Raw genomic sequence first — 16,268 nt, 5'->3', positions numbered from 1 at the left:
ATGTCAGCTACTCCCTGAGGAAAGCCTGGGGGTGTCATCATGTCCCTGGGTCTGACCTGGCTCGGGCACCCTGGGACCTGAACGCTGTCCCCCCACCCCACCCTGTTTTTCCAGCCCTGCTCTCGAATTCCTGGTCTACCACCTCCCCTCCCAGACCTCCCCTCCAGATTGGCAGAGATCCATTTGGGTGACCAGGAGGTGGTATGGCAAGGAGTACGATGCCCCAGGGCCCATGCTCCCCTGGGCTGCTACTACCCCTCTGAGCGAATGCCACCCGGGCCAAGAAGAAAGGCCCCTGACCCACTGGCCAGCCTGATTTTCTGAGGCCTCCCCCTGCCCTGGCTGTCCGTGGATGAGTCGGGTTAGTTTATGATCCCCTTGTCCCTCCCCAGCCTCCTCCCTCTCCCCCATCTACCCCATGGGCTGGACCGCACGCCCCCACCGCACGCCCCCACCCCACGCCTCCTTAAAGCCATGGTTCCCACTTCCAAGTTTTTGATCTCTCCTGCCCCAGCTCAGACCCCACAGAGAAGCAGGCAGCCCCCAGGCCTCTTAGGAAGGGGCTCCGGGCTGAATGCCGCAGTGCCAAGTGGACAGGACCCAGATAGGGGAGTGCGGGGGGCGAGGGGAGGCTGGGGAGGCCCAGGCTCCTCAGTGCCCCCCTCCACCCCCGCCAGTCCACCGTTGAGCAGGTCTTGAAAGGGATATTTGGGTAATAGGGCCTCGCTGACCTGGTACTAAACTCCATAACTGGCTTGGCTTTTCTAGTGTGTCTGCTTCTTCCAGCAGCCCGACCATCCCTCCACCCTTGACCCCTCCCCATGACGCTTTGAATGTCTGTTTTGGTCTCTTGCATTTGCTCTCACGCTGCACTCTGGACGCAAAGCGAAGGCTGGGAGTAGGGCAGACGGCGCAGCGGGTCACTGAGCTTGGGTGCGAGCCTGGCTCGTTGCTCCGTAGGTAGGCAAAACGCTTTTCTTTCTGTCCTCCGTGCACCTCCCTCCTTGGGGTTCGCCCCCACCGGGTCTGGCAGCAGCAGATCGCTCCGACATCTACCACCAACCTGTCACCGCCAACCCCATGTCCTGAGCCAAGATCTTTTTTTGTTGTTGTTTTTTTCTTTAAATAATAACAATAAAAAGTTTTTCTGCATTTCCTTGGGTTACTTTGATGGGACTTTTTTCCCCCCTCCCCGTCCCCAGCCCTCGGCAGGCTTTGTTGCCTCAGGTGTGGACAACTCCAGAAAGGTTTTCTTGGTCCTGAGAGCCCCTCTGCTCCCCGGCCTGCTGCGGACGCTAGCGGAGCGTGCCCCAGACCCCGTAGGGGCAGCAGGCGTGGCCTTGTCAAGCACGCAGGGAGGCGGGAGGGGCTCCCAGGCCAGCGTGCGAGCATCGAGCTGCTCCCGGCTTTCTGGGCTCTGGTGTGGACCTTGCCAGCGTCCAGAAACCCAGAGCTCGCCCTCCCGCCGCAGCCCCTGCTGCTTGAGAATTCCTCTGGATAGGAAAGATTTCTGGAGTCTGCGCACCTGAGTGGCTAGAAGGGAAGATCCCTGGCCTCACGTCCAACCCTCCGCCCCCCACCCCCTAACCAGCACCGCCCGGCACCACCCTGCTCAAATTGGCCCACCCCAGGGAGACCCGATGTCGGGGACCCAGGCGCTGTCGAAAGTCTGCCTACACTTAGCCTGCTTTGCCGCTGTGGCCCACTGGGGCGGAGACAGAGCCATGTGACGCCTGCAATGTGAATGATCGCAAGTGTGCACTGCCTGCCTGCCTGCCCCCGCCTGCCCGGCTGGCCTCTCCAGCCTGCTTCATCCATCGCTCCGGGGGCCAGTCTCCCCTCTCACCCTCGTAACAAACCTCCTCCCTCTCCCTCTGGCTCCTCCCTCCCTCCCTCCCTCCCTCTACCCCTCTGCGGACTCCTCAGACTCATCACCGTCCTCTGTGAGGTGGCCCAGCAGAAATCCGGGCTCCCTCCAATACACGAGTAGACAGACAGAACCTCTGCCCTCATTGGCACCCCTGGGGCCACCGCTTTTGGCCACAAGTTGCTTAAGCAAGCAGCTGGCTTGGGGCATTGGCAGGAGACCGTGGAGTTGGCTGTCCGTCTTCCCCGTCTGTCTCCCCGAGCCTAGACTGCTCCCCGCCCTGGAGAGAGAGAGTCTGGTGTCTGCCTCTTCTTGCTGGAAGGGGCCACCTTCCAGCCCTGCGGCACCCAGAGTCACCTTCCGGCTCCCAGCACTCTGGTCCGCGAGGCAGACAGGCGCCCCTGTCACCTGCTCGTGGGTGACACTTTGGATGTGGCATCCCAGGGCGGAGTTTGCTCTCTGAGGCCTCCCACCTGCCCGTCCTTGGAAGTAAGTCTCTGCCTCAAGACAGTCTCTCTTTTTGGTGGGGGAGATTTGGTTGGTGTGCAGGGAGCCTCGTGTCTGCCAGCTGCCTTCGTCCTGAGAGCCTGGGCTGGGCTCTGGGGGCTGCAGACTCTCAGGCAGGCAGGGAAGGTTACTGGATGATGCTCATCTTAAGTCACCAACCAGAGAGACAGGCTGGGGCTTCTTTGCTTTTTTTAAGTTTTTCTTATTATTTTTTGAGATGGAGTCTCGCTCTGTCACCCAGGCTGGAGTGCGGTGGTGCGATCGCGGCTCCCTATGACCTCTGCCTCCCGGGTTCAAGTGAGTCTTCTGCCTCAGCCTCCCGAGTAGCAGGGATTGCAGGTGCCCGCCACCATGCTCGATTGATTTTTGTATTTTTAGTAGAGATGGAGTTTGACCAGGTTGGCCAGGCTGATCTCGAACTCCTGACATCGTGATCCACCTGCCTCAGCCTCCCAAAGTGCTGGGATGACAGGCATGAGCCACTGTGCTGGCCTATTTATTTTTGAGACAGGGTCTTGCTCTGTCACCCAGGCTGGACTCCAGTGGTGCCACCGTAACTCACAGCAGCCTCGGACTCCTGAGCTCAAGTGATCCTCCCGCTTCTGCCTCCGGAGTTGCCGGGACAGCAGGTGTGTGTCACCATGCCTGGCTAATTTTTTAAATTTTTTGGGGGGGCCGGGGGCGGTGGCTCACGCCTGTAATCCCAGCACTTTTGGGAGGCCGAGGTGGGCGGATCACGAGGTCAGCAGATGGAGACCATTCCTGGCTCACATGGTGAAACCCCGTCTCTACTAAAAATACAAAAAAAAATTAGCCGGGTGTGGTGGCGGGCGCCTGTAGTCCCAGCTACTCGGGAGGCTGAGGCAGGAGAATGGCGTTAACTTGGGAGGCGGAGCTTGCAGTGAGCGAGATCGAGCCACTGCACTCCAGCCTGGGCGACAGTGCGAGACTCCGTCTCAAAAAAAAAAAAAATTTTTTTTTGTAGAGACAAGGTTTGCTCTGTTGCCCAGGCTGGTCTCAAACTCCTAGCCTCGAGATCTTCCCGCCTCAGCCTCTCAAAGTGCTGGGATTACAGGAGTGAGCCACCTTGCCCAGCCCTGGGGCTTCTTTAGACAGTCTGCCAGCTCTGGGTTCGAGCCTGCTCTTCTACTGCCCAACTGCTTAACCCCGTTGGGCCTCAGTCTACCCCTGCCCTTCCTGGGCATCCTATGAGTGAAGAGTCACAGCTGGCTTTAGCTCCCTAGGCACGGGGACAGCACAGTTCCTGCCTGCAAGTCACAGGGGTGGCCCTGTTTCTGTTTCATCGTCTTTAAGCTTGCAAATCGCTTCCTCCTCCATGCAAATGATTCTCTTTGGACCCTGCCCTTGGCTGAGCCAGTGGGCTGGGAGGGTCACCCCTTGCTGCAGGTGAGAAAACAGAGGCTCCGGGAGGGCCAAGGACTTGCCTGGCCTCCTCAGAATGGGGGAGTTGCTAGGAGTCAACTTGATTTTTTAAAATTAATTTTTCTAGAAAATTAGACACGGGGATTCTCTACGTTGCCCAGGCTGGTCTGAAACTCCTGGGCTCAAGTGATCCTCCTGCCTCGGCCTCCCAAAGCATTGGGATTACAGGCGTGAGCCACTGCGCCCGGTCAGGAGTCAACTTTATTTTATTTTCTTTTTTTGAGACCAAGTCTCACTCTTGTCACCCAGGCTGGAGTGCAGGGGCGTGATCTTGCTTCACTGCAATCTCCGCCTCCTGGGTTCAAGCGATGCCAGGAGTCAACTTTAGACTCCAGATTCCTTCTCAGGGCTGAAACCATGGGGGTCCCCTGGCCCCCAGGAAGAGTCCGAACTCCACCTTCTCCTGCCGCCAGCCTCCAGGACTCAGCTGGTGAAGCTGCCACGGGCACCTGTGCCCAGAGCCCCTGGCCTGAGCCCCCCAGGGCCCTCTTCCCTGCTCACCTCCCTCCGCTTCCTCTTTCCTTCTCCTCTTCTGCCTCTGTGTTGTGTGTTGGGGCGTGTGTGTGTGTGACCGTGGAGAGCGCTGTCTCCAGTCCTTGTCCGTGTGTCTGGCCCCTGCCACAGCACAGGTGCATGTTGGTGCCCCTCACAGAAGCCCACCCTGATACACAAGGCCGCTGCCCACTTCTGGGCCTTCCGGGACGTCCACATTGGGCTCAGCTGGCCGGGGGCATTGGGCCATCGGGTGGGGGGAACCTGTGGGCTGGGTGCATCCACCCCCGGCAGCCCCCAGCTGAGGACTGAGGGGCTAGGCTGGAGCCTAGAGGCCACTCCAGGCCAGGGGGGTGGTGGGGGGCGGCCCTCGCCAAGGCTAAGGCTCTGACTCGGTCCTTGTTTTCTGCACGCCAGATGAGAGCTCGGAGGAGGAGGACGAGGAAGAGGAGCTCGAGGAGGACGAGGCCAGCGGCAGCAGCTATAGGCTGGGTGCCCGGGAGCGGGCCCTGTCGCCGGGCCTGGAGGAGAGTGGGCTGGGCCTGCTGGCACGCTTCGCAGCCAGCGCCCTCCCCAGCCCCACGGTGGGCCCGTCTCTGTCTGTGGTACAGCTGGAGGCCAAGCAGAAGGCCCGGAAGAAAGAGGAGCGGCAGAGCCTGCTCGGTGAGTGGCAGCAGGTGGGCTGCGGTAGGGGGGGCGCACGCCATTGCTCCATCCCACAGGTGAGGAAACTGAGGCTCAGAGATGCAGGTGCTGCGCTGGGAACGAGCAGAACCCCAACCTCGTGGGCCAGCCCCATCCTGATCAGGGATGCTGGCGACGGGGGCCCCAGCCTGCCATCTCCAAGAAGCGGACTCCTCGCCTTGCAAAGGGCGACTTCCTTCACTCTCGTGCTTCCAGCAAACACGGTCCTGTTTGGGGCACTTAGGGGGCTGCGGGAGCTCCATGGAGGCCCCTGACCCAGCCTGGGGTTTGTGGGGGCCATTCCAGGTTGGTGACACCCAGTCTGGCCCGTGAGAGAGACGTGGGTGCTAGCTGAGACATAGGTGCAGGGGAAGGAACAGCCACGCCGCGGTAGGAAGAAGACAGCGCGCGTCTTGTTAAGGCTTTGTGGGATGGTGGGGGTGCAGTCTGTGCCACGGGAGAATGGGTGGGACAGGCCTCATATGGCCTGGGCTTGAGTCTGGAGGAGTCAGGTGGGGTGGGCAGGCACCAGGCTCTCTTCGACTTGCCCGCAATCCAGATAGGTAAACCGAGGCAGCAGGCACTTACCCCAGTCTGTGTCCTTCACGTCTCTGCATCTGATTGTTTCCCTGCGTCAGGGCCCTGCCTTCTTGGGACCCTCTCGTGGACCCTCCCTGTTCTCACCGGGCTGAGTGCCCTCACATGAACACAGCTCACCTGCAGCTGGGGTTGGTGCTGGAGATGGAGATGGTCATGCATGTGTTCAGGCTCTCAGTTCCCCTGGCCCCAGCAGGGGAGGGTCCTTCTGACCCCTCAGGCGTCCTTTTCTGAGCCGCAGTAGGGGTAGGTTTGAGGCCCTCCTGTCGGGCTGGGACAGGAAAACAGGCATTGCTTCCCCTGAAGGCCACCCAGCTGCCCCTGGCTTCATGTCCTCTGTAGGTTCGTGTAGCAAAGCCCCACCCCTGACCTCCAGTGTCTCTTGGAACCCCATTTGTGGCACCCATGCCAGGCTCCAGGCCCTGCCTTCCCTCTCCTCCTCTCACTCCCACACTCTGCCATTGTTTGCTGGGCTCCGGGCCTGGCTCTCCTGAAAAGAGGCACCAGGGGCCCCCTACAAGGCTACTTATTCGTAGGTATTCTTCATACAGAAGCAGCTGGAGGGCGTCTTTAGAGTGCACACTTTGCCAGGCCGCTCTTCTGCCCAGAACCTCCAAATGGCTTCCCGCTGCCTTCCGATCAGTGCTACCTGTCTGACTCACCACCATCAGACTGACTGCTTGGACAACATTATCCTGTCCACAGCCCCTCCATGCACCAGCCGGGCTAGTACCCTCAGGCATTTACACTTGCTATTAATACAGCCCAAAACGTCCATTTCACCCAAACCATCCAAAGTATTGGCATATGGTCCAAATTATTCCTTTATTCTACATTGACTGTCTGAAGGGTCTGTAGTGATGTCTCCTTTTTCATTGCTTATACAGGTTGTTTTTTCTTACTCTATTTCTTGGTCAGTCTGGCTAGACGTGATCAGTTTCATCGGCTTCTACTCTTTGTTATTTTCTTCCTTCTCATTCCTTTGGGTCCACACGCATGTCTTGGAGATACTGCAGGATTGCTTCCAAACTGTAAAGCGAATATCACAGTAAAGCAAGTCACATGAATGTTTTGGTTTCCCAGTGCATATCGAAGTTATGTTTAAACCATACTGTTGTCTATTAAGTGGGCAGTAGCATTATGTCTGAGAAAACAGTGTACACACCTTAATTAAAAACCAGGTTATTGGCCATGCATGGTGGCTCACACCTATGCTCTCGGCACTTTGGGAGGCCAAGGCAGGAGGATTGCTTGAGCTCAGTAGTTCAAGACCAGCCTGGGCAGCAGAGCGAGACCCCATCTCTACAAAAAAATAAACAAAAAAATTAGCCAGGCATGGTAGCACGCGTCTCTGGTCCCAGCTACTTGGGAGGCTGATGCATTGGGATCACTGGAGCTTGGGAGGTCGAGGTCGCGGTGAGCCGAGATGGTGCCACTGCACTCAAACCTAGGTAACAAAATGAGACCCTGTCTCAAAAATAAAAGACCAGGCCAGGCGCAGCGGCTCACGCCTGTAACCCCAGCACTTTGGGAGGCCGAGGCGGGCAGATCACGAGGTCAGGAGATCGAGACCATCCTGGTTAATATGGTGAAACCCCATCTCTACTAAAAATTACAAAAAATTAGCTGGGCGTGGTGGCGGGCACCTGTAGTCCCAGCTACTCAGGAGGCTGAGGCAGGAGAATGGTGTGAAGCTGGGAGGCGGAGCTTGCAGTGAGCTGAGATCCAGCCACTGCACTCCAGCCTGGGCGACGGAGCAAGACTGTGTCTCAAAAATAAATAAATAAATAAATAAATAAATAAAAATAAAAGACCAAACAAAAAGCATATGTTTACACTATCCTGTAGTCTCTTAAGTGTGCAACAGTATTATGTCTTTTTTTCTTTCTTTTTTTTGAGATCGAGTCTCGCTTTGTCACCCAGGCTGAACAGTGTAGTTGCACAGTCTCTGCTCACTGCAATCTCCACCTCCTGGGTTCAAGTGATTCTCCTGCCTCAGGCTCCTGAGTAACTGAGATTACAAGCACACACCACCACACCTGGCTAATTTTTGTATTTTTATTTATTTATTTATTTATTTTTTGAGACAGAGTCTCGCTGTATCGCCCAGGCTGGAGTGCAGTGGCACAATCTCGGCGCACTGCAAGCTCCGCCTCCCAGGTTCACGCCATTCTCCTGCCTCAGCCTCCCGAGTAGCTGGGACTACAGGCGCCCACCACCACGCCCGGCTAATTTTTTGTATTTTTAGTAGAAATGGGGTTTCACCGTGTTAGCCAGGATGGTCTCGATCTCCTGACCTCGTGATCCACCCGCCCCGGCCTCCCAAATTGCTGGGATTACAGGCGTGAGCCACAGCGCCCGGCCTGTATTTTTAATAGAGACAGGATTTCCCCATGTTGGCCAGACTGATCTCGAACTCCTGACCTCAGGTGATTGCCCGCCTCGGCCTCGCAAAGTGCTGGGATTCCAGGCATAAGCCACCGCGCCCGGCTGCCATAGCATTATGTCTAAGAAAACACTGTGCATACCTTAATTTAAAAATAGTTTATTGCCGAAAATGCTAATGATCATCCGAGGCTTTAGTGAGCTGTAATCTTTCTGCTGGTGGAGGGCCTTGCCTCGATGCTGATGGCTGCTTACTGATTAGGGTGGTGGTTGCTGAAGGTTGAGGTGGCCGTGGCAATTTCTTCAAATGAGATAACAGCGAAGTTTGCCGCATCGATTGACTCTTTCAAGAGAGATTTCTCTGTAACATGCAATACTGTTTGATAGCGTTTTACCTACAAGACGTCTTTCAACATTGGAGGCAGCCCTCTGAAACCCTGCCCCTGCTTTATTGGCTAAGCTTATGCAGTATTCTAAATGCTTTGTCATTTCAACAGTGTTCACAGCATCTCTTCACCAGGAGTAGATGCCATCTCAAGAAACCACTTTCTTTGCTCCTCCATAAAAAGTAGCTCCTTGTCTTTTCAAATTGATCATGACATTGCAACAATTCAGTTTCATCTCCAGGCTTCACTCTAACTTAAGTTCTCTTGCTGTTTCCACCATGTCTGCGGTAACTTCCTCCAGTGAGGTCTTGAGCCTTTCATAGTTGTCCACGAGAGTTGGAATCAACTTCTTCTTTTTTTTTTGAAACTGAGTCTCGCTATGTCGCCCAGGCTGGAATGCAGCATTGCGATCTCGGCTCACTGCAACTTCCGCCTGCCTTGTTCAAGCGATTCTTGTGCCTCAACCTCCCGAGTAGCTGGGATTACAGGTGCCTGCCACCATGCCCGGCTGATTTTTGTATTTTTAGTAGAGACAGGGTTTTGCCATGTCGGCCAGGCTGGTCTGGAACTCCTGGCCTCAAATGATCCACCTGCGTCGGCCTCCCAAAGTGCTGGGGTTACAGGCGTGAGCCACTGCACCTGGCCTAGAATAGTGAATTCTTTCCAGAGGTTTTCCATTTACTTTGCCCAGATCCATCAGAGGAATCATCATCTGTGGCAGCTACAGCCTTACAAATTATATTCCTTAAGTAATGAGACTTGAAAGTCAAAGTTACTCCTTGATCTGTGGGCTACAGAATGGGCGCCGTGCTAGCAGGCATGGAACCAACATTCGTCTCGTACATCTCCCTCAGAGCTCTTGGATGACAAGGTACATTGTCAATGAGCAGTAATATTTTGCAATGAATTTTTTTTCCTGAACAATAGGTCTCAACAGCAGGCTTAAAATATTCAGTAAATCATTGCTGTGAACTGAGGTGCTGTTACCAAGGCTTTGTTGTTGCCTTTTTTTTTTCTTCCTCTTTCTGAGATGGAGTCTCACTCTGTCGCCCAGGCTGGAGTGCAGTGGCGCGATCTCGGCTCACTGCAAGCTCCGCCTCCCGGGTTCACGCCATTCTCCTGCCTCAGCCTCCCAAGTAGCTGGGACTACAGGCGCCCGCCATCTCGCCCGGCTAGTTTTTTGTATTTTTAGTAGAGACGGGGTTTCACCATGTTAGCCAGGATGGTCTCGATCTCCTGACCTCGTGATCCATCCGTCTCGGCCTCCCAAAGTGCTGGGATTACAGGCTTGAGCCACCGCGCCCGGCCTTGAATTTTTTTAGTAGAGATGGAGTTTCACCCGTTGGCCAGGCTGGTCTCGAACTCCTGAGTTCAAATGATCCGCCTGCCTTGGCCTCCCAAAGTGCTGGGATGACAGGCGTGAGCCACTGCACCCGACTGAGAGCTTCTTTCCTTACACCTCATGAGACTGTCTCTGCTGGCTTCAGACTTTTCTTTTGCAGCTTCCTCACCTCTCTCAGCCTTCACAGAATTGAAGAGACTTGGGGCCTTGCTGTGGATGAGGATTTGGCTTTTGGCTTAAGGGAATTTTGAGGGTGGTTTGATCTTCTCTCCAGATCACTCAAACTTTCTCCATGTCAGCAATGAGCTTGTTTCACTTTCTTATTTGTGTGTTCACCAGAGCACTTTAAATTTCCTTCAAGAACTTTTTCTTTGCATTCGTAGCCTGGCTGACTGTTTGGCACAAGAGGCCTTGCTTTTAGGCTATCTTGGCTTTTGACTGGCTTAAGCCTTCCTCACTAAGTTTAATCATTTCTAGCTTTCACTTTAAAGTGAGACACCTGTGACTCTTCAATTCACTTGAACATTTAGAGGCCATTGTAGGATTAATTGACCGAATTTCAGTATTGTTGTGCTTCAGGGAATAGGGAGGCCCAAGGAGAGGGGGAGAGAGGAGGAAGGCGGGTTGGTGGAGCAGTCAACACACACTTTTTTTTTTCTTCCTTGCTATATAAAGAACATACGGCCAGGTGTGGTGGCTCACGCCTGTAATCCTAGCACTTTGGGAGGCCGAGGTGGGCGGATCACTTGAGGTCAGGAGTTCGAGACCAGCCTGACCAACACGGTGAAACCCCATCTCTACTAAAAATACAAAAATTATCCAGGTGTGGTGGTGGGCACCTGTAATCCCAGCTACTCTGGAGACCGAGACAGGAGAATCACTTGAACCTGGGAGGCGGGGTTTGCAGTGAGCAGAGATCGGGCCATTGCAGTGCACTTCAGCCTGGGTGACAAGAGTGACACTCTGTCTAAAAAAGAACACACACATTGAGCTAGGCATGATAGCTCACGCCTGTTATCCCAGCACTTTGGGAGGCCGAGGCAGATGGACCCTCAGAGGTCAGGGGTTCGAGACCAGCCTGGCCAACACGGGGAAAGCCCATCTGTACTAAAAATATAAAAATTAGCCAGGCGTGGTTGTGGGCATCTGTAATCCCAGCTTGGGAGGCTGTGGCATGAGAGTTGCTTGAGCCCGGGAGGCGGAGGTTGCAGTGAGCCGAGACTGCACCACTGTACTTCAGCTTGGGCAATAAAGTGAGGCTCCATCTCAAACAAAAAAGAAAAAAAAACATATTTATCACTGAAGTTTCCCATCTTATATGAGCACTGTTCATGGAGCCCCAAAACAGTTGCAATTTTTTGTAGAGAAGAGGTCTCGCTCTGTTGCCCAGACTGGTCTCGAACTCCTGTCCTCAAGTGATCTGCCCTCATTGGCCTCCCAAAGTGCTGGGACTACAGGTGTGAGCCATCGTGCCTGGCCTTGTCTAGTAATTTTGGATTGTGTCTTGGACGTTGTGGGGCTGAGATTGTGGAGAGTCAGAATGCCTTTTTTTTTTTCTTTTGAGACGGAGTTTCGCTCTTGTTGCCCAGGCTGGAGTGCAGTGGCGTGAATCTCGGCTCACCGCAACCTCTGCCTCCCGGATTCAAGCGATTCTCCTGCTCAGCCTCCCAAGTAGCTGGGATTGCAGGCATGCGCCGCCACGCCCGGCTAATTTTGTATTTTTAGTAGAGATGGGGTTTCTCCATGTTGGTCAGGCTGGTCTCAAACTCCCGACCTCAAGTGATCTGCCCGCCTCGGCCTCCCAAAGTGCTGGGGTTACAGGCTTGAGCCACTGCGCCCGATTCTTTTTCTGTTTTAAACACAAAGGCTGGAGTGCAGTGACACACTCTCAGCTCACTGCAATCTCTCTCTGCCTGTTGCCCAGGCTGGTCCTGACCTCAGCTGATGCACCCACATGGCCTACCAAAGTGCTGGGATCATAGGCCTGACCCACCACTCCTGGCCCCTTTTATCATTTTATTTATTTATTTATTTATTTATTTATTTATTTATTTGAGACGGAGTCTCACTCTGTCGCCCAGGCTGGAGTGCAGTGGCCGGATCTCAGCTCACTGCAAGCTCCGCCTCCCGGGTTCCCGCCATTCTCCTGCCTCAGCCTCCCGAGTAGCTGGGACTACAGGCGCCGCCACCTTGCCCGGCTAGTTTTTGTGTATTTTTTAGTAGAGACGGGGTTTCACCGTGTTAGCCAGGATGGTCTCGATCTCCTGACTTCGTGATCCGCCCATCTCAGCCTCCCAAAGTGCTGGGATTACAGGCTTGAGCCACCGCGCCCGGCCGTCCTGGCCCCTTTTATCATTTTAGAATGTTCTTCTTTGTTGCTAGTAATAATTTTTGTCTTAAAAAGTCTATTTGGTTTGTTGTTAGTATAGCCACTCCAGCTCTCTTGGTTCCTGTTTGCATGTTATACCTTTTTCATGCTTTGCCTTTCAATTTATTAGTGTCTTAGTCTTTAGTTTTTTGTCTAATTTTTGGTTCTCCTTTGCTGCCTTTTAAACAGATTTATTGGAATATATTTAAGAATTCCATTTTAATTTTCCTGTTAGCTTTCTCAGTATCATTTTGTCATTTTTAAAAATAGAAAATAGAGATAACAATATACATTCCTAACTTTTTACATCCACTTATCATGTGTTTTATTTCACATCCACATATCGTGTGTTTTTTTCACATAAAATACAGAAATCTTGCAACTTTATCAGTCCATATCATACCTCATATTTTATATTATATGTAATACTTCTTCACATGGTATTAACTCCTGAAGACAGTGTTACAAACGTAGTTTTTTTTTTTTTTTAGACAGAGTCTCACTCTCACCCAGGCTGAAGTGGAGTGGTACGATCTTGGCTCACTGCAACCTCTGCCTCCCAGGTTCAAGCGATTCTCCTGCCTCAGCCTCCCAAGTTGCTGGGATTACAGGCACCTGCCACCTCGCCTGGCTAATTTTTTTATTTTTAGTAGAGACGGGGTGTCACCATCTTGGCCAGTCTGGTCTTGAACTCCTGAGCTCATGATCCACCCGCTTCAGCCTCCCAAAGTGCTGGGATTACAGGCATGAGCTGGGATTACAGCCTCCCAAAGTGCTGTGCCCGGCCACAAACTTAGTTTTAATCATTTAAATGGCTTATAAGGAAATTAAGAGGAAAAGTGAACAAAGTCTTTTGTATTTATTCAGATATTTATTATTTCTGTTGCTTTTCATTCTTGTCTGAGGATTCCAGTTTTCCTGCAGTTTCAGCCCAAAGAACTTCATTTAGCAGTTTTGCCTCATAGAGCTGCTGGTGAGGAATTTTCTTGGTGTTCCCTTTTTTTGTTGTTGTTGAGATAGTCTCACTCTGTCACCCAGGCTGGAGTGCAATGGCGTGATCTTGACTTACTACAACCTTCTGGGTTCAAGTGATTCTCCTGCCTCAGCCTCCCGAGTGGTTGGGATTACAGGCGTGAGCCATCACGCCCGGCCTCTTAGTGTTCTTTTACCTGAAAATGTTTCTATTTCACCTTCATTCTTGAATGATGTTTTTACTGGATATAGAATTTTGGGTTGACAGTTTTTTTCTTCTTTTCTTTGAGCACTTAGAAGATATTTTGCTCTTTTCTGGCCTCTGGTTTCTGATGAGAAGTTTGCCATTAATCAAACGATTGTTTTGGAAGTCATAGGTTACATTTTTCTTGTTATTCCTGGGGGTTCGTGTTTATCTTTGTCAGCCGTTTGACTGTGGCGTGCCTCGTGGCGGAGTTGTTTGTGTTTATTTTGCTTGGTGTTCATCTGATACCCTACCTCTGCAAGTTTCTGTTTGTCATCAAATTTGGGAAGATTTCAGCTATTGAGGAGAAACAAATCTTCAAGCATTTTTTCTTATTCTTTCTTTTCCTGTTTAACATCCATTTGACCATTTGTTATCTGACAGGTCTCTGAGGCTGGTTCCCCCACACCCAAACTCACAAACTCACTTTTCTCTCTCTTTTTTTTTTTTTATTGAGACGGAGTCTTGCTCTGTTGCCCAGGCTGGCGCGATCTCTGCGCACTTTGCAAGCTCCGCCTCCCGGGTTCACACCATTCTCCTGCCTCAGCCTCCCGAGTAGCTGAGACTACAGGCGCCCGCCACTGCGCCCAGCTAATTTTTTGTATTTTTAGTAGAGGCGAGGTTTCACTGTGTTAGCCAGGATGGTCTCGATCTCCTGACCTCATGATCCACCCATCTTGGCCTCTCACAGTGCTGGGATTATAGGCATGAGCCACCGCGCCCGGCCTCACTTTTCTCTTAATCATATCCATTCAGCTTGTAGATCCCCTCCATGGATTTTTTATTTCTGAAATTGTACTTCTTAGTTTTATAATTTCTTTGTGTTGTTTGAGATAGGGTCTTGCTCTGTCACCCAGGCTGGAATGCAGGAGCACAATCATGGCTCACTGAAGCCTCAACCTCCTGGGCTCAGGTGATCCTCCCACCTCTGCCTCCTGAGTAGCTGGGACCACAGGTGCGTGCCACCATGACTGGCTAATTATTGTATTTTTTATAGAGACAGAGTCTCACTATGTTGCCCATGCTGGTCTTGAACTCATGACCTCCTGACCTCAAGGGATCCTCCCACCTCAGTCTCCCAAAGTTCCGGGATTACAGGTGTGAGCCGCTGTGCCTAGCCAGTTCTGTACTTAAAGTTGGTTCATTTGGTTCTTTTCTGTTGTTTCTGTTAGTCCTTCCTATTTCTCTGGTGAGATTTTCATGCATTGAAAACAAGTTTTATTTTACCTCTTTGAGGATTTCAGAAGCCTTGGCTGTTCGTTCCAACATGTGGTTCATCTCAGGGTCAGGTTCAGTTGCTTTTCTTTTCTCTCTGGAATGTGATGCATTTTCTTGGTTCTTGATTTATCTAGTAATTTTTTTTTTGAGACAGAGTCTCACTCTGTTGCCCAGGCTGGAGTGCAGTGGTGTGATCTCTGCTCACTGCAAACTCCGCCTCCTGGGTTCAAGTGATTCTTGTGCCTCAACCTCCCCAGTAGCTGGAATTACAGATGCATGCCACCATGCCCACATAATTTTTGTATTTTTCGTAGAGGTGGGGTTTTGCCATGTTGGCCAGGCTGGTCTCAAACTCCTCACCTCAAGTGATCTGCCCACTTTGACCTCCCCAAAGTGCTGGGATTATAGGTGTGAGCCACCGTGCCTGGCCTTGTCTCGTAATTTTGGATTGTATCTTGGACATTGTGGGGCTGAGGTTGTGGAGAGTCAGAATGCCTTTTTTTTTTTTTTTTTTTTTTTTCCACTGAGTATTATCTCCTTTATTTTAGCAGATATTTCCTTGGTAGGGCTTGAAGTCCAATTTCTTGGGTGGTGTCTTTGGCCTCTGTTCAGATCACTTTTTGCTGAGCCCTGGGCTGCTTGGAGTCTATTCTGTGTGTAGGTAGTTTCAGGGCCATTCAGAGACACGGGGGAGAGAGAGAGCGCATGGGGACCCCTCTCTGGCTCCCTTTCTAATTTTTTTTTTTTTGAGACGGAGTCTTACTGTCACCCAGACTGGAGTGCAATGGCACGATCTCGGCTCACTGCAACCTCTGCCTCCTGGGTTCAGGCGATTCTCCTGTCTCAGCCTCTTGAGTAGCTGGGAGTACGGTGTGCGCCATGCCTGGCTAATTTTTGTATTTTTATTAGAGATGGGATTTCCCCCATCTTGGCCAGGCTGGTCTTGAACTCCTGACCTTGTGATCCACCCGCCTTGGCCTCCCAAAGTGCTGAGATTACAGGTGTGAGCCACTGCGCCTGGCCTCTGGCTCCCAATTTTTTTTTTTTTTTTTTTTTTGAGTCAGATTCTCACTCTGTCGCCTAGGCTGGAATGCAGTGGTATAATCTCTGCTTACTACAACCTCTGCCTCCAGGTTCAAGTAGTTCTCAGCCTCCCAAGTAGCTGGGACTATAGGCGCACACCACCGTGCCTGGCTAATTTTTGTATTTTTAGTAGAGACCAGGTTTCACCATGTTGGCCAGGCTGGTCTTGAACTCCTGACCTCAGGTGATCCGCCCACCTTGACCTCCCAAAGTGCTGGGGTTACAGGCATGAGCCCCCGCGCCTGGCCTCTGGCTCCCTTTCTATTCTCTTCTGTGTTGCCAGTTTCTAGACTTCTCTTTCCTGGTGCTGAGATCAGTGGGACGCTATTTCTTTTCCATGTGGGCCCCACCTTCCCTGCTGTGTGTGCCAAGAAGACCATGTCTAGTGCCAGGGTAGAGGGTGCAGGGAGATCTGCCTCCTGTGACTTCACTCTCTGCATTCCACAAGAGCCTCCTGTCTGTCCACTGTCCCTCCCTGAACCATACACAATGGGCCTGTGAAGGATTATGTAAGCCAGGTGTTCCAGTGGATCTCTGGGGGGAATTTTACCAGGTGGTACCTCATTCCGTCATACCCAGAGCACAGCTCTCAAGCTTGTGGCCTGCACCCACATCAGCCTCAAAAGCCCCTTGCTGCCTCCCTGCACAGTGGGAAGTTGGGAAGTCTGTTGGCAAAATAT

The 16,268-nt window shown here is 52.3% G+C and overlaps 1 protein-coding gene across 5 annotated transcripts in view; it reads left to right on the top strand.

The window, feature by feature from the left end:
• Nucleotides 1–16,268, top strand: part of TNRC18 (trinucleotide repeat containing 18) — a 123,150-nt gene that overhangs the window by 77,724 nt on the left and 29,158 nt on the right. For all 5 annotated transcript variants that reach the window (XM_023197877.2, XM_023197881.2, XM_023197879.2 and 2 more), the window contains one exon: nt 4,727–4,972. In XM_023197877.2, coding sequence (XP_023053645.2) covers nt 4,727–4,972 — 246 coding nt within the window. The remainder of the gene's footprint in view (nt 1–4,726; nt 4,973–16,268) is intronic.

This window comes from Piliocolobus tephrosceles, chromosome 8 (assembly GCF_002776525.5).
Source record: "Piliocolobus tephrosceles isolate RC106 chromosome 8, ASM277652v3, whole genome shotgun sequence".
Lineage (NCBI taxonomy): Eukaryota > Metazoa > Chordata > Mammalia > Primates > Cercopithecidae > Piliocolobus > Piliocolobus tephrosceles.
This window is presented reverse-complemented; position numbering and strand designations above follow the sequence as displayed.